This window comes from Paramisgurnus dabryanus, chromosome 12 (assembly GCF_030506205.2).
Source record: "Paramisgurnus dabryanus chromosome 12, PD_genome_1.1, whole genome shotgun sequence".
In the NCBI taxonomy this organism is placed as follows: Eukaryota; Metazoa; Chordata; class Actinopteri; order Cypriniformes; family Cobitidae; genus Paramisgurnus; species Paramisgurnus dabryanus.
Window position 1 is genome coordinate 31,107,447 of NC_133348.1, and position 19,049 is coordinate 31,126,495.

At 36.3% G+C, this 19,049-nt stretch overlaps 1 protein-coding gene across 1 annotated transcript in view; it reads right to left on the minus strand.

Moving 5' to 3' along the window:
• Positions 1 to 19,049, minus strand: part of rngtt (RNA guanylyltransferase and 5'-phosphatase) — a 164,596-nt gene that overhangs the window by 89,413 nt on the left and 56,134 nt on the right. The window contains exon 11 of the mRNA XM_065268829.1: positions 1,053 to 1,217. Coding sequence (XP_065124901.1) covers positions 1,053 to 1,217 — 165 coding nt within the window. The remainder of the gene's footprint in view (positions 1 to 1,052; positions 1,218 to 19,049) is intronic.

Below are 19,049 nucleotides of genomic sequence, written 5' to 3' on the forward strand. Positions count from 1 at the left end.
CTTCGCGTCGGGTCCTGATCACACTGTCGGGGCTTATTTCCCAATAACTACCGGCTGCCTCTACATTATCCCTTACATATGTTTGTTCTATGAATCACACGTATACGCACTTATCACGTACAGGAAATTATCTTAAGATCAAATTTAGGATATTTCTAGCAGTATTTTGTATTTCTGATGCTCATCGCATACCTTTTCTTTGCTTTAAAAAAATACAGAAGATAAAAATTGTCTGTCAGATCTGAACCAAACAATCTGAGAATTCAACAAATACGTTTTTAACTTTTACAGCAACTTTGTTTCTCTAATGTTCTTTCAGAAGTTATCTGAAGGCTGAAGGCCACAGTGCAGAGAACAAACACAAAAGCTCATTTATACTTTCAGTGAAGCAGAGCCTTTTCAAGCTGTACTTCTACATATCACAAATGCTTTCAAAGCAGTTTTACACAGAATCGTGTCTTACATTTTCCCAGTAAGTTTAAAGGTGACTTAAATGGGTTAGTTCACCCAAAAATAAAAATGCTGCCATCATGTATATTTCCCCCTTAAGTTTTTAACCTGTATAAATTTCTTTGTTCTTCTAAACACATATGAAGATCAAGCAAGAAATAGAAGAACCATTAAATTCCATAGTAGGCAAAAAAATAGAAGTCAATGGTGCTCAAAAACACATTATTTGGTTATAAGCAAGAAATTTATGCAAGTTTGTAAAAACGTGAAGGTGAGTAAATAATTTTTGATTAAACTATCCCTTAAAAATGTAATGCTCAAGATATTTAGCTAGGACATTTACTACTAGCTTATGTGAATAACTTCACCCCAACATGAACAAGTAAGCAGTAAGGTATGATTTTTCTAAGGGCTAACGGTTCTTACACAAATGGTGTTTCAACCTCTAATCTTTAAAAAAACCCAGACTAAAGACACTAGCGCCGTATTCATGAAAAGGGACACAAAACACATTTGGAAAAGGGCACAAAGGCTGAAGTAGGAGAGTCAGAAGCTTTTCTTTCATACTGTTACAAACAGCCGCTGGGGTTTATGACAAATACCTTTCGTGCAGCATGAATGTCGAAGAACGGCTTATTTCTGACGCTGAAAGGCTCCTTGGCTTTGTCGATCTGGCCCATTTTCATCTTCTCGAAGCGAGGAAAGATGATCTCCTTCTCGATACACAGCAGACGTCTGTTAAAATCACACTGACCCACGGGCTGGCCCTGCAAAACATTAAACACACACAGTTGATTTTAACTAGACCCACACATAAATATCACAGATATCTTGAATTTAAAAAAATAAAAATCACAAAATTCAGTCCATATCCTCAAATATTCTGTAAACCTCCTTTGACTGGGTAAAAAAAGTCCTGCAGCTTGACAACTGAAATCCAACATATGCGCAACATCATTCATTCAGTTCGTCTTCTGTGCACTTAGAGGAATTTGCAAAAAATTTGTTGTGGCGCTCACCAAATGGCATTTCTTAAATATAAGAACAAAATACTATCAAACCTTTGTCTTTTTTTAATAATTACCAAATACATTACCAAAAAGGTCACATTAAAACAGTAAACAACACTACATCTAAAAGGATTTTAATAATGGGATCTGACAACACAGCAAATGCTGCACCGTTGTCCTCACCACCGGCAGCGTCTCACATTGGCTTGAGATTCAATATCTTATTACACTCAAAAAAATAAAAAGTTGGATTTACTTAAAAAAACTTTGTCAAGTGGGTTCCACATAGCTTTGTTATGTAATGTCAACAAATAAAATGTAAGTTGTATTTACTAATAAAGTTTGTGTAAAATTGACAAGTTAAATGTTGCATGGACTAAAGAAATCCTAGTAAAGTCACTATTATGAAACATTTAATTGATGACAACAAAATTAAAATTAATGATTTAATAACTCCATAACAACGAATCGATCAATCAGAGAGCAGCTGCTCAATACAACCTTTATTTAATTACAGTTTATCAAACATATCATAAACATATTTGAAATGCAAAGTTACATTTCAAACTGTTTGTTGGTTTGTTTTGTTCTAAAATATATCAGAACAAGTTCATTGACTCATACTTGGCCACTTATTACTCATGTACCTATCTAATGGTGCTACACTTCTGCAATAGAGTGCCAGAACAACAATTTACCCATAATACACTGCAGCATCATCAGCCAATGAGATGCAAGTCTGTATTGGTTTTATTAATCTGTTACTTTTACGCAACAATGTTATATTGGCTGAACAAATAATTTTGAAGTAAAGCTGACAAGAGACAGTCTTTTGTTGAAAATACTAAGTTAAAGTAATTATATGCAGTTACTTTTGTTTGTTAAGTAAAGTGAACAAGAAATTATTTAGTAAAACTGACTCTAACCAAGTTCATTTTTTTGAGTGTAAACTTAGTAAACGGTCCAAACTGAATTAAACAGCTGTGCACAGATGCGTACAAACAGCATTTCTAATGGCCTGAGGCCAGGATTACGAAGCGAATATAATCGATGAATATATAATAGGAGCATTCAGTCAATATCCTTATTTTATTTTTGACAGCAGTTTCGTTAAGCGGCTTTTGCATCTGAGCTCTTCATATGTCCTCTTGTGTTTCACAACTTGCCAATTACTTTTGGATTCAAGCCTATGTCAGCCATTCAGCTTTTTTATCTTAATATACTATCTATAGTCATACAACTCAAAATTCAGTCAAGGGTGCCAATAGAGACCAGGTTAAGTCTATCATGCTTTAACCAAAACCATATATTATCCTCTCTCTGACATTTTCAATTAAGCAGACGGTTCTTGCTATTGCCAGTTTGGGACTTCTTCATGCAAATGAACATATATTGATGAAGATTTAAAAGTGAGGCATTTATGTGTCCAAACCAGGCAGGACAAAATAAAGTGATGAGTAATATACAGTAATATATTTATTGTGTAGCCCCACCCACAGTGAAATCCCATTGGTTCAAAAATCACTCTGCACGTTACTGTATATTATACATCAAATATTTTCTCAATACGGTGTAACTTCATGCAACATTTCCCCTTTCAGTGTAAAATGACAATTTACTTGTCACTGGAAATGTGTGGTGTCTGGTAAGGAACGACATGAAGGCAAATGCACACCAGAATGTCAGACAGCGCTGCCAATCATTTGATATCAAAGTGAATATAATTTGTGCCTTCAGAAAACCCAATCGTGCTTGATTTCAAACTCACCGACTCCACATCATCAAAATGCATCCTGACCGTCCAGAGCTCCGTCAGTGTGTAAATAAATAAATAGTCTGGGCGAACTATGAAGGAGTCTTTGAGTATAAAACATTTATTTCAAAAGAGCAAGGAAAATTTGATTTGTCTCCACTTCAAGCTCAAACCATAGTAAGTGTTCGAGGAACAGACGTGATGATGGTGTGCATACATGCATTAGAGCGGTGTGGAAATAATCCACCTCACGTTCTCTCCATCACGACCGCAGCGGCCGTCTCCATGGCAACATCTCCATATAACCCGCTCTAGTCTCGGATGCATCGTATAGCTCCGATGGGACCGCAGAGAGACGTCAGAACCAAATCAAAGCTTGACCTCGCCCCTTACCGTCTATATAAGTCTGTGACTCTGATAACAAAACAAATTTGAAGCGATCTATGAAAGACATCTTCAATAAAATCCTACAAGTGAAACCCAATTTATTGCAGCTCTCTGTGGACGGATGAATGTAAGATGGGCCTAAATCTCTCATAGCTGCAGACAAAAGAGGGAAGAGATCATCGCTGTGTATGACAAACTGACCAAACTCCTGTAAGGTCACTTTTGCAATGGAAGCTCAACCAAATTTAAGTGAAGGATAATGTATAGTCAACCTGTTATTATCTCAGAAATAATCCTGATCAGGAGCTCTGGTGTCACCCTGAAGGGATTTATTTTCCGATATTGACCAATGACGGTACATTATCCTGCTTATTACAGGGCTAATTAAGATATGAGAGCAATAAAAAAGGATTGAATTATTAATTATTTTATTACAGCGGTGGCCAAAATTATTAAAACACCTGACAGATTTAAAAATATTTTATTTAAAAAATATAATATATTAGATAATTTCATTTCATAATGATGGTTGCTCTCAACACAACACATATCAGCCCTATTTACTTTTAATGAGGACATTTTATGAGACTTTTAAGATGTAAAATAAGTCTTGGTGTTTATGTTAAGTTTTAGCTGAAAATACTCCATAGATAATTTACTATAGCATGATAAAATTGCCACTTTGTAAGTGTGAGCAAAAATGTTTTTGGGTGTGTCCATTTAAATGCAAATGAGCTGATGAAATGCAAATACTGATCGCCATAATGTTGGTTTGTTGAAATTGAAACTCTGTTGTGCTGTCAATTATTTCTCTCTCTCCAATCACACGGTGCCGTGCAGATGGGTGGTGCAGATTAAGAGGCGGTATTATTATAATAAGATCCCCTTTCTACGTCACATAGAGGCTGTTTACACTTGGCATTAACATGCGTTTTCGTCGATCGGATCACAAGTGGACGACGTTAATGCCAGGTGTAAACGGTGTTCAAAACGTTTTGAGCTCGTCCACTTTCGACCACTTTCAACCACATCCAGAGGTAATCGAAACCACTTTCAATCGGATCGCTTTGGAGTTGCGGAACGCATATGTGGTTGCATGTGTTCGAACAGCCACACGCGATCGCCTTCTCTCCGCCCATTTATCTAATCTGAGGTATTAAACACAAGTTTTACGTCTTTTTTTGACTTCTGGCGTGAACATACGGTGAACAGCGCTATTTTTAGCCTTTCATTGATAAAACTAAAGCATCTAATCTCCGTAGTTTCGTTTTGAAAGCGTGTGAAAGTTGCGCGATCCTATTTCATCAATTGCGCTGAAAATTCAGAGAAAGCTCTTACATACACACGTACAAAACACTGTGCAGCATGTATACTTGCTAAACAAGCAGTGGACTCTGACATAATATTAGTTTGTGTCCATATAAACTCATAATTACTCCCGCTCGCGTTTGAATGACAGCAGAGAGACTCGCCCACCGTCTCACGGACCGTCCCCTCACAGTAATCAGGACAGAAGTGGTCGAAAGTGGACAAAAGAGACGGATTTAAATACCAGGTGTAAACGTAATGTGTCTCTTTCGTCCACTTGTGATCCGATCGATGAAAACACATCTTAATACCAAGTGTAAACAGCCCCATAGGGATTGAAATCTGAATATCCAGTTTTTTCACATGCTTGCAGAGAGCGGTTTACCAAAACTAAGTTATAGGCTTTATCTTTTACATGTTTTCTAAGTTGATAGAAGCACCAGTGACCCAATTATGGAATATAAACATGAAAAAATTATGATGTGTCCCCTTTAATTTAAATATTCAATATGTCCAACTTGTGCAGCAATTAGCAGCACATCTCTGGCATAGTGTCAATATTTCCTCATAACTTAATCAGTAATGTTATCCCATGCCTTCTGCAACTCATACCAAACGCTTTCCCAGGGTTCCCAATCTAAGCCAGATGTCAAATTCCATGACTTTCCATGACTAAAAAGCTAAATTTCCATGCCCTATAATGAATGTAAAAACATCTTACAGGTACAGGTGACTGCATTTGCAAGTGATTCCCATTTGACGAGCGGGAAGAGAGTAAAATGAGTGCCGCAGGCATGACATATTTTTGTAGGCAATGCCCAAAAGCGAATTAGCATTTTAGCACTTTTGGTTCCATTGTCTCCAAGTCAATTTTTTCTTTATTGGGTTTTTGCTTAAACTCAAGATCTTGGGTTAACTTAAGCCCAATGTATTTTCATTTTTTATTCTATGACATAAAACACACCAGTTTTACCACACTTGTGACTTTTTAAAGCTTTAAAGGGACAGTAAGTAAGATTTTCCCCATTTAGCACCTCACTTTTCCAAATGCGTGTTGCAACAACGGTAGCCGTTATGTACCCACTGATCCCCTTGTCTGTATCAGTTGGTTCATGCGTTCTGAACGAAAACGCCTTGCGGTAGGCTAGTGCTTTTTTCCCTCTCTGCTATTATAGTTTTTCAATATGACGGAGCGACATGAAAGCCTCCTTGGACTTACCCGTTCAATATAAGTAAAGAGAAGAAATTCTAAGCTTAAAAGAAAAGTCAAATCATAAAGACATTGATTTTGACTAATAAAACACTTAATGTTTAAAGTGTCTTTAACTCTTTCGCTGCCATTGACGAGATAACTCTTCAATGAAGAGAAAACGCTTCCTTGCCAATGACAAGAACTCTGGCTTTCCGCAATACCGCTATTATCCACTTTCTGCAACTTATACAACCCGGAAGTAGTGCCTCACGTGAAAGAACTCCATGTATGTTTTAAAGATCACTCCGCATCTGATCTCTATCAAAAGTTCTTCACAAAAATGCAATTATCTCAGCTTTTTGCTCAAAAATTTGTGTTTTTGAAGAAACCTACCCATATTTGAGAGGGGATAAAAAGAGAACTCATGAAGGTAGTTGAAGGTAGATAAAAAAATTTTTTTTTTTTGAAAGCAGATGGTCTGTTTTTTCATTTGATATATTGTTGGTTTATATATTTAAAGAAGAACATTTTCTGGAAGGCTTTAAACTTTTGTGAAAAACATGAAAAATGCTGGCGCTGGCTGGCAACTTAAAAAAAAAAAAAAAAACGCTGGCGGGGAAAGAGTTAAAAGGGCAATTACTAACAAGTTGCTTTTAAATATTTCCTATAGAATTATTTAAATTTTTTTAGTTTATCATTATCAAAAATAATCATTACCGCAACATGATATTACATTAAATATATGCATTTACAAACTCATGTTTCGGTAATGAGAACTAAAAAGTTGTCAAGGTACTATGACAAACAAAATTTAAATTTTTATCTGGAGAGAAAAAATAAGAACTGCTTACCTGGTAGCCATCTTGAGTGTCACAGTCAATTATGTCCCTTCCAACTATTTTTTTTTAAATGTTAGTTTATTGAGGGATTAAACAATGATTGAAAATTGTTGCGGCGGATGAGAAAATAGGTATTGGACACATTTATATTCCTTATTATTGTCTCTACATATACCAATGATCATCATATACCTCATGTTTCTTTACTGTAAATGTTTATGGTATAACATGCACTGAAGCTTTTCATTTTTTTGATTTGTTAATTATAAATATTTCCATGTCAACGAACCCAAATCCAGTCATGGACACGTTGCGGTAATGAAAATTTTCCCCTTTAATGTGAAAAAAAAAATGTTTGTATGATGTCATTTGAAATGATGTGCAAAATAGTACATGAAGAGATGTTTGTGACTGTATGCTTCTTATTTTGATACTCTTACTTTTCATTTACTTTTTTTGTCAAAATGTTTCATGACACCTCATAAGTCTAATTACGCGAGAATCACCCGTTTACTCTTCAAAATTCATAAAAGTTGTGTTAAGATTATTTTGGACAAACATGTAAGGGTCATAAACTTTGGCTAAACAGAGTTTCTTTTTTCCAATAATCCAAAAGTCTGTGGGGAAAATGAATGAGCTTTTTGGCAAGGGAACAGGCACTCTTAAAAATTGAGGTCGGATACGAAAATATATCCCCTTATAAAAGGTCAAACTTAATCATGCTGACATTAACCATTCAAACTAAAAGACAACTATGCCACAGACTACTCTTAAGTACTGAATAACTGAATTTACCAACTTGAACACAGTAAAAAATAAACCCATTTGCTTTTCTTTGCAAATAAACATTTTTTGAACACTAATAAGTACAGTCAATTAGCCAAGAAAAGAAAAATTACTGGGTTTGTTTTGCATTACCAAATAATTATCATGTTCTCTCCAAAACTGCTTTTACGCAAAAATGATTTCATTGCTAATTAAACATCTTGACTTTACAGATTCATCATCTTTTCTCTTTTGGTAAAAATGTGCCAGATGTTTCTACAGCTGATGCTACAAGATCGTTTTCATTTCCCATCATAAGCAGGCTGGCGTACTTGTATTTATGATGAACATAACGGTCATCCGCTGACTGCACAGAAAAAAATCCTTTCTATATCTCCAGAAATTTCCACCTTTCAAGTTAAATTTTTCATTAATTTTTTCAACACGTTCAAGATTAAATAATGAAAGAATATAATGAACCTGACAAGAACACCCTGCTTTCATGAACAACTTTTTTTTGTCTTTTTCTGGCTGACTGGCCACGAGCGAGCTAACACGTTTTTTATAATAAGAAAGAGTGATGCTGCTGAAACCGTTTGTACTATCACTGGAACCCTGACAGACACGGAGGTCACTAGATGTTTAGGGTGCAGGGCATCCCCGGTGCGTGTTGGGACTTGTAGTGCAATGCTGTGAATTCCAAATAGAAGTGGGCCAAGAAATGGGCCGATGGGTGCTTTATGGGATTGATGTGAAGAGTGAGTGTCCCGCAAAATTCCAGGTTGGCCTTCAAAAATAGATCATCCCTGCAGCACTCTATAACAATACATAAAGTGTGTGAAATAAACACACTGAATAAATATGGTATAGAGAATTTTTTGATGAATGGAAACAAAAATTCCATGACCTTCAATGTCTGGAACAGACATTTTAAAATTCCATGATATTCCATAAATTCCATGACCCATGGAAACCCTGTTTTCCTTTAAGTGCAGTTTATTTTCCAACTCTCCCAAAATGTGCTCGATGGTGTTAAGGTCCAGACTTTGAAAGAGCCAGTAAGGAAATGACTTGAATCTCCTTATGATGGCCATCACTGTATCTACAAAGTCATCATTATGATCTATAAACCATAAAATAGATCCATCATAAGGAGATTTAGGTCATTTTATCTGGTTACAATGTTACCAAATAAACCAATAACGTGACATCAAAGGACAATCTAAATCTTTTCACACTCTTCTCGTACCCCCTGGGGTACACATACACACTGTTGCGAATCACTGCCAACTGCCATCACACAATTCAATAAAAAATGCTAATTTAAGACTTTTGTATCCTGTATGATTTTGGTATATTATATTCCAGCAACAGCAAAACATATATTACTATTAGCATGTTTCCCAGGCAGGAATTCATATAACTATTTGCTTTATACAGTATGTAATGGAACAAAATATCCCAAGCAGCCCATTTCAAATATGGAGGTGCACTGTCATAAAAATGTCTTGAGCGGTGCCCTTTAAAAAGGTATTAAAATGTACCATTTATGTGCAGATATATTTATACACACTAGGTCAAGGCCGTAGCCAGGGTTTGAAAATTATTAAGGTTCAAGATGGGGTGTTGAAGTCACAATAAATTTAAATTTTAAAATGTAAATTTATTTTGGAATTTTGTCATATTTTTACCAATGAATTATCTGTGGGCTTAACTCTTTCCACGCACCTTTTTTTTTAAATATTGCCGGCAAGCGCCAGCTTTTTTCAGCTTTTTTTATGATTTTCACCTTTCATATAAACCTACAATATATCAAATGAAAGAACAGACCCTCTGCTTTCAAAAAAAAAAAGTTTTATCCTATCTGTATTAGTTCTCTTTTTATCACCTCTTAAATATGGGTAGGTTTCTTCAAAATACCAAATTTTGAGCAAAAAGCTGAGATAACTGCATTTTTGTGAAGGACTTTCGTTGAGGTTAGATTTATAGCGATGATCAAAACATACACAGAGTATTTTCCGTTTTTTAATCCATGGATACATTAGTGTTTTATATATTGTGAAAGAGCGCCACCTAGTGAATAATTATAATAATGAATAATAATATGGATTGCCGTAAAAGCTAATCATTGGCAGGGAAGCGTTTTCTCTTAATTGACGAGATAACTCCTCAATGGCGGTGAAAGTGCAATTAACTTAAAATTATCAGTTCAAAATGTTGTAAGGAATATCTATAAGCCCATGCGTCTGAACTTTTTGAATGATGTCATTTTGGTCAAAGAATAACAACTAATGGGACATATAAACAGTTGTTAATAAAAGAGTTTTACAGTCTTTGTAGCATTATTGATGTTTTTTGATTAGTTTTTTGTGAAGTCATTGTTCAGGTGATCAGTGTTTTCTTTGGTATGCATGCACCACATTCAACTCATTGTATTTCTCTCCACTATAATAAAGATGGATGTGAACAGTGCAGATTTTTGTGTGCTTCTGTGAGGAAATAAGTGCATTCATTGATTGACAGAGTCCGTCCTGAATCCCTTCCATTACACCTTGTTATATAAAGTTAAATGACAATTTTTATAAACACCAAGTGAACTTAATTGTTTAAGCGCACTGTACAAACTCCAAGATTAATTGTAAGTTTAAACTTAAGTTAACCATTTAAGTTCAGTTTATGTGGCCACAAAGTTAAATGAACTTAAAAATTCAATTTTTGGGACACCCATTACTTAATTGAATTAAGGGAACGGGTTTACTCAATAAAATGAGTTCAATTAACTTGTTAGGGTTTTTTAGTGCAAATCTGAAAGGATAACTCTACTCCCAAAATCAAAATGCACTAAATATTTATCACCCCCATGTTGTCCAAGATGTTTATGTCTTTCTTTCTTCAGCAGAACAAGACTGGAGTTATAGTAAAGGAAGAAAAACATCATTTTTTTTATATTTGACTATGTTCTTACCTTAACTTAGATGAATTAATACCTATCAGGGATCACACCAGCCCTCATCTGCAAACAGCACTGGTAACTGATGTGTGTTGGGTTCCCGCTACGTCAGCAGTAACAATCATAAATATTTTAAGAACAAGCGGGCGCCCGATGTCCCTTTAGCTTTCCCTATCTCTGTCCTGACATGTGATAGAAAGATGAAGGCCGTCTCCAGCCGCACAGCAATTCTATCTAATCTACTGCCTATTATACGTCATTCTGAGATTGATACAGTTCCAAAACCAGTTACTGTTAAGTTAGCACTTCTGAACATCCGTTCACTAAAGAACAAATCCTTTTTAGTTAATGATCTTATCACCACTAACAACCTGGACTTTATGTTTCTAAATGAAACTTGGTTAGATGACAGCTGCAGTGCTACAGTCCTCAATGAATCAGCCCCACCCAACTTTACCTTTATAAGTGTATGTAGAGCTGTTAGAAGGGGTGGAGGAATAGCTGCTTTATTCAAAGATGCCTTTCAATGCAAGCAAGTGTTACTTGGTGATTACCAGTCTTTTGAATATTTGTGTATTGCTCTAAAAGGTACACCACGCATTCTGTTTACAATTATTTATAGACCTCCCAAATACACCTCAGCATTTGTTGATGAATTCACAGAACTTTTGTCAACAATTTCCTCTGAATTTGATTATTTTGTTATTGCTGGAGATTTCAATATTCATATAGACAATTCAGAAAACAATACTGCGATTGAACTGTTAAATGTTTTAAACACTTTTGATCTGACCCAGCACGTGCAAGGTCCTACACACAATCGGGGACACACTCTTGATCTGCTCATTAGCAAGGGTCTAAACATTTCATCCACTGTAATCAAGGATGAAGCGCTATCTGACCATTTCTGTGTTTACTTTGAATTATTGATCTGTCCTGCCACTGATGCTAGATCTGTCTATATCAAAAAAAGGTTCATAAATGAGAACACCAGTGAGGTATTTATGAATGCTATGTCAATGTTGCCAAACATATCCGCAGACTCTGTTGATGTTCTCCTTGAAAACTTTAACATAAAAGTTAAAGATGCTATTGATGATATAGCTCCAGTAAAGGTCAGGATGATCACTGGCAGACGTAAAGCACCCTGGAGAAACACAACAGCAGTACAGCACATGAAAAGAACATGCAGAAAAGCTGAACGTATGTGGCGGAAAACAAAACTTGAAGTACATTATAGCATCTATAAGGACAGTCTTCGTGCTTTCAATGTAGAACTAGGCACAGCTAGACAGACCTTCTTCTCCAATATTATAAATAACAACATAAACCACACTCGCACTCTTTTTGCTACTGTAGAGAGACTAACAAACCCCCCAAATCAAGTTCCTAGTGAAATGCTCTCTGACAACAAATGCAATGAGTTTGCTAAGTTTTTCTCTGAGAAGATCAGTAATATCAGAATGGCAATCAATACGACCTCAAATTGTACTGTGGTCAGTCAGATATCATTGCAACAACCTCAGAAATTAGCCATTCTCTCAGAATTTGACATAATTGATATAAAAACCTTGGAAGAAACAGTACAACATCTTAAAGCATCAACTTGCAGCCTTGACACTCTCCCCACATCTTTTCTCAAAAAGGTGCTTAACTGCTTAGAAACTGACCTCTTAAAAATAGTAAACACCTCTCTGATCACAGGCACTTTTCCAGAGTCATTAAAAACAGCAGTTGTAAAGCCTCTCCTAAAAAAGAGTAACCTAGACAAAACCATACTTAGCAACTACAGACCAATCTCAAATCTTCCGTTTATAAGCAAGATCATTGAAAAGGTTGTTTTCAATCAGCTGAACAAATTCTTAAACTCAAATGGTTATCTGGATAACTTTCAATCTGGTTTCCGTCAGCATCACAGCACAGAGACAGTGCTCATAAAGATAATAAATGATATTCGCTTAAACTCTGATTCAGGTAAAATATCAGTGCTGGTGCTACTAGATCTTAGTGCTGCCTTTGACACAGTAGATCACACCATACTCTTACATAGACTGGAAAACTGGGTAGGGCTCTCTGGGATGGTTCTCAAATGGTTTAAAACATACCTACAAGGAAGAGGTTACTATGTGAACATAGGTAACCATAAATCTGAGTGGACATCCATGACATGTGGAGTCCCACAGGGTTCAATTCTTGCACCGCTTCTGTTTAATTTGTATATGCTCCCACTTGGTCAAATAATGAAAAAGAACCAAATTGCTTACCACAGCTATGCAGATGACACCCAGATATACTTAGCCCTGTCACCCAATGACTACAGCCCCATTGACTCTCTATGTAAATGCATTGATGAAATTAACTGTTGGATGCGTCAAAACTTCCTCCAGTTAAACAAAGACAAAACCGAAGTCATTGTATTTGGAAATAAAGATGAAACTCTCAAAGTTAACACATACCTTGACTCTAGGGGTCTAAAGACACAAAATAAAGTCAGAAATCTTGGTGTAATTTTAGAGTCTGACCTTAATTTCAGTAGTCACGTGAAAGCGATAAGCAAATCAGCTTACTACCATCTCAGAAATATTGCCAGAATTAGATGTTTTGTCTCAAGACAGGACTTAGAGAAACTTGTTCATGCTTTCATCACCAGCAGGGTGGATTACTGCAATGGACTCCTTACTGGGATCCCCAAAAAGACCATCAGACAGCTGCAGCTAATACAGAACGCTGCTGCCAGAATTCTGACCAGAACCAAAAAATCTGAGCACATCACTCCAGTCCTCAGGTCCTTACACTGGCTTCCTGTCACATTTAGAATAGACTTTAAAGTATTGTTACTCATTTATAAATCACTTCATGGCTTAGGACCCAAATACATGACAGATATGCTAACTGAATATAAACCTAACAGATTACTCAGATCATTAGGATCAGGTCAGTTAGAAATACCAAGGGTTCACTCAAAACAAGGTGCGTCAGCATTTAGCTTTTATGCCACCTCTAGCTGGAATCAACTTCCAGAAGAGATCAGATGTGCTTCAACAGTAAACACTTTTAAATCTAGATTAAAAACACACCTGTTTAACTCTGCATTTACTGAATGAGCACTGTGCTGCTTCACACTGACTGCACCTTTAACTCAAGTCACTTTTACTCCTGTTTTATTCTTTTTAACATTTTTAACTGTTTTATTAAAATCACATTTATTTTCTTTAATTGTTTTAATTGTTGTTTTCGCGCGAAAGAAGAGAAGAGGTGACTGGTTTCGAGTATAATGGTGCGTTCCAGGCAGGTTTTTAAACCCGTGAGTTACGACTTCAAAACCACGACTCACGACCCTATGCGTTCCAGGCAGCCTGTAAGTCGTGTTTTTACAACCTTCTACCGGTGAAAGTGCACTGGAACGGCAGTCAAACCCGTGACTTCCCACCCGTGAACACGTACTAGATCGATCTACTCCCAGTTCAAAGTCGTGAGTCGTGGTTTTGAAGTCGTGAGTTACGGGTTACAGGTTGCCTGGAACGCAGCATAAGTACTGCAGGTTATGTTACGTATAGAAATGGCAAGTGGGAGAGAAAAGGAAGTCTGCCCGCAGTTGGAGGATGCGCCAGCGTCGTATAAGTTTGGTGTGTGGAAACATATTTTTATTTCATGTTACCTATGATGACAGCGGAAATAAAACAATAGATTGAACTGCTCGAACAGCCACAGGAGACCGCCTTCTCTCCGACCATTTATCTAATCTGAGGTACTGTTTTACGTCTTTAGCGCTATTTTTAGCCTTTCATTGATAAAATTAAAGCGGCTGATTTCCGCGTAGTTTCATTTTGCTAGCGTGTGAAAGTTGCGCGATCTTATTTCAGAAATTTCCCCTCAAAGTAATCAGGACAGAAGTGGTCAAAAGTGGACAAAAGAGACAGGTGTAAAGGTTATGTTTCTCTCTCGTCCACATATACTCTCAGTATTAAAGCAGCCTCTCAGTGATAAATCTAAGAGCTACACTGAAGTTGGCATTCTAATAAATGCAAGTTATCTTTGTGTGCTAAAAATGCACACAAAGTTCATGTAGATGGCAATACACATTCTCTTTTTTGCCAAATAAATGAAAAGCATGTTGAAATCATCAATGTCTTTCCTCTTGCTGTTTAAAAATCTCACCTGGCTTTCCTCAGGGATGGTCCCAATAATGTGCTTAAAGTCAAATTCAGTTTGTGCATGATTACATGATATAACTTTTTTTTAATACTGTATCCTAAATTATGGATAATTAATACATTAATAAGATAATACATTCCTGGAGTGTTAAAAATGTAAAGAAAAAATAACAACAAGAACCGTACTGAACCGAGAACCGTGACCATAGAACCGTGATACGAACCGAACCGAGGGTTTTGTGAACCGTGCCACCCCTACCGCCTACACATGCAACCTCCGGAGGCTTCAGCTATCGGCCAGCGTGAGTGTAGAGTGAAAGCGCGAAAGGCGGAGCTTGAATTTCAGGAATGTCCCTCGTCGGCGAATGTATTTCAAAGATGGAGGCACAACATGGATTCAGCCAGAGAGCGCTTCGACGGTATGCATTTTAAATAGCAGATTCTACACTTACGAGAATACTTTGATTAGTGGGTGGGAAGTAATTACACATGAATGAGCACATACTTTTGAAAGAAAACATGGGTTTTTGTTAAGAATTAACTCAATAAAGTACACAGTAGAGCTTTAAGTATAGTGGGACAAAATAAAACTTTTGTTTGGAGCCATAGGAATGAATGGGGCTAGGCTAAATGCTAACACATTCAAGAATTGCTGTACAAAGATTAAAGTGCATGCATTGATAAAAAATTAGGTATGTATTAATTAATCTAAGTAGAGGTAAGAACATTGTAAAATATTGAAAAACGGTGGTGTTTTCCTTTAAATAATATCATGGCTCATCCCTGCTTTCTTAATTGCGTTGACCAGATGTCTCAGGACAAGTCATCATATGCGTCGTGACCAAACACACAGTCACGAGACATGCAAGAACTAATGCAATTTCATGTTTTTTTACTCTGATTGTGTTTGGGTAAAGAAAGACAAACATATACATGTTAGATGACATGGGGTAAGTAAATAATCAAAATATATTCATTTTGTGGTGGTGTTATCCTTAAATAAATAAGCAACAGAAAGAGAGATGCTTGCTTTAGTAAACACTAATTACGGAAACATTTATTAAATCATCATTAATCAATCCATGTAATCAAAATGTGTAATGTAAAAGCATAAATGAAATGTTCAGTGGTGAAGAAAGTCAAAGTAGAGATGGGTAAGAGAGAGAGAGATTACATTTAGCAGCAGGAATTTTCCTAAAGCAAACACTATACGTTCTACGTCTTATTTGCAATTTTCCAATTTCCAATATCGCAGCCGAACCAGCGGTCTGAGTCTCGGCAGGAAACTTTCAAGTGCAAATTGCCACGGAGGAATCAAACGCTCGTCTATATTTAAAAAACTCACCAGCCTTACAATTTCATATCAAACAGCAATAATGAAAGCTCATCTAAATACAGGAATGGACAGAATAATTGAGTGATAAAAGAATTAAACTTCAGCTGCACAGGTGAATCCTGTTAGAAAAGCAGAAAGTGTCAGGATTAAAGACATCACCACACTTTAGTCTTTAGTCAGGCTTAAAACATTACATGGTAACACCCTGACCCTTGATCACCAAAACTAGTAGTTTTAAGAGCTGCTTATTCAGTTAAAAAAACACATTACTATATTAATTGGATTATTAGTGGAAAACGGACCCTAAAGAGTAAAATAATTACAAGCACAATTCTGGAAAATGACTGTGCTCACCAGTCCAGGTTTCAAGTTCAAACAGGGACACATAGGGACTCTTTTCAAGAGATGTGTCATATGCAACTAAATAAAGCCTCAAAAAAATCATTACAGAATTGATTCAACATCTCTGTACCCATCTCAAGTCTTGAGCATAACAAAGACAGAATTTATGAGCGAGATGGCTTCTATTCAGATATATAAAGTCAACAAAAAATATGCATACTTTAACTGGGGTGCACAAAATCTGAAGCATTAAATTCTCCACAGGCTCAGTGGAATTACCTTTCTGCATAACCTGAAAATACATTTCTTCTGGTACATATCGCTGCATATTTCAGTTGGATTGTCTACTAGAGGCACTGGAGGTGCTTGTTTTTCTCTGTTTTGATGCAGGTTCATTTAAGGTTACATAGCAGACAATGCTGAACATTATTGGAGTATATGCCTTCTTCAGATGATTCCAAACCGAGGCTGTGAGGGATGGACGACCAGAGCGTGCGCTTTAACCCCCTGGGGTCCAAGCGGCGCCGCAATTTGACGTGTTTTCTCCTTATCATGGCAGAATCAACTTAAAATACTCCATCATTAATAATCATACACTTACCTGTTTGACATAATTTAAAACTGTAAAGGGTCTTCTTTAATTTGTGTACATTCACAATAACATCAAATCTTTGTGTTTTTGTCAAATGAAGAAAATAAACAGGGTGCGCATTCAGACATTTCTGTCTCCGCCAGCTGTCTCTCAAATCACGTTACAACAATCAGTTGAAACTCTGCGAATACTCGTCACAAAATATCCAAAGAAAGCCTGAAATGTCTACTTTTAAACAAGCTTATACTAATACTAATACTTTATACACACACGTGAGGAATATCTTCATTTATGTCTGGACATTGAGGAAGAGAAGCATTTATCTTTAACGTTACCTAAGAAGAAGAACAATGGAAGACGCAATGGAGGAAGATATATATATTTCTGAAGTCAATTATATTAATTAATATTTGCTATCATGTAATATGTTATGGCTTGTGCAGTTCAGCCTACATAAGCGACCTCAGCAGACTGCACGCTTCGGATTGAAAAACTTTCGCATTGTTTACAAACGAGGACGCGTGAAGTCACGTAATGGCGGATAACTGTTACATGTCGTACAGTGTTAGACACAGTTATTCACTTTTGTATCCTTCATGGAAACTTTGAGTAAGGCTGCACTGCAGGATCTTTTTAATATGATTCCATATACTGTTTACATGCAACGCAATTCATTGTGCTTTACACGCGACACCATTTTTTATGAACGTCGCGTTGTTTACGCTGAGACGCGAGTACTCGTGCACATGGACATAAAGTTCATACGCGCTTACAGAAACGCATTAAAACATGGTAAGAAACAGAAGCTAGATGATCAGTCGACGGGCATCTGAAAGCAGTCATCTGAGAACACCTTTTTATATAACTAATCACTGCAGATGTTTATCTGAGATGTTCTGAATTTAGTTTATGTGCATGATAGTTTATCTGAATGTAGTGCTATCAGTGATATTTACCCATCAGTTATGTATGTAAGGGTGTTTCTGTGGACAATTTATGCTAACAGCTGTTCATAACTCTCTTACAGGTCTGCATCCCTCTCATCAGTACAAAACTATGAAGTGGAAAAACATATTCAAACTTTTTGAAAAAAAAGTTATATGGTAACATGAGCCACATGAGAAGCTCTGTTGTGTATCAGTTTCTTAGTTTATACAAGTTAAGTTTTTGAATAGGGTTTGTTTCCAAATAAACTGAAAATGTCCTACTGACCTTCATTTCTATTTTGATTATATTGTTATCTTCTTAATAAACCTCAAACAAACATTTATACATTTGTCCTCACATTCTTTACTGTAGTTCCCTCTCACATTCCTGCCTCATTATGCAGCTTATTAAGCGAGTCTTTTGTTTCCTGAGCTGTCAATCAATCCTTCTCGCATACGGCTCCTCTAAACAAAAAGTGTCTTTCAATTTCTAAATCAATATATTGTTTTATGTGAATGAGTAGGCAGAATGATTTTCACATCATATTAAAGAAAAAAACTCTAGACTACTAGATTCTGTTTAGAAAAGTCTTGTGAAACATGTTTAGTATGGGTTTTGTGGACTTATATCAGTGACTTAAAAATTTTGCATTTTTAAAAACCACGCATGAACATATTTCTCTCAAAAATACAAACATGTACATACATGTAGCTCACACACTTGCCATTATTTTGTTTTAAAGCAACTGAAAAAAGACCAAATGTAAGAGCATGTCAGAACCTCTGACAGTGTCCCAAAATGGTCGGACCCCAGAGGGTTAAATCCATTGTTTTGTTTAGGGATGCTGGTCATTCAGCCATTTTCCACATGACAAAGAACCTGATAAATCATGGATTGTTAAAATGAGAAGGGACATATGACCTCATTTTGAGATAAGAGCAGTGCAATGTGTACATAAAATATGTTCTGTTATTAGTCTGTTGGTTAATCATTTATTTCTAAACATGTTTACTTTTTTAAACTAATATAGTCCTATAATTAAGT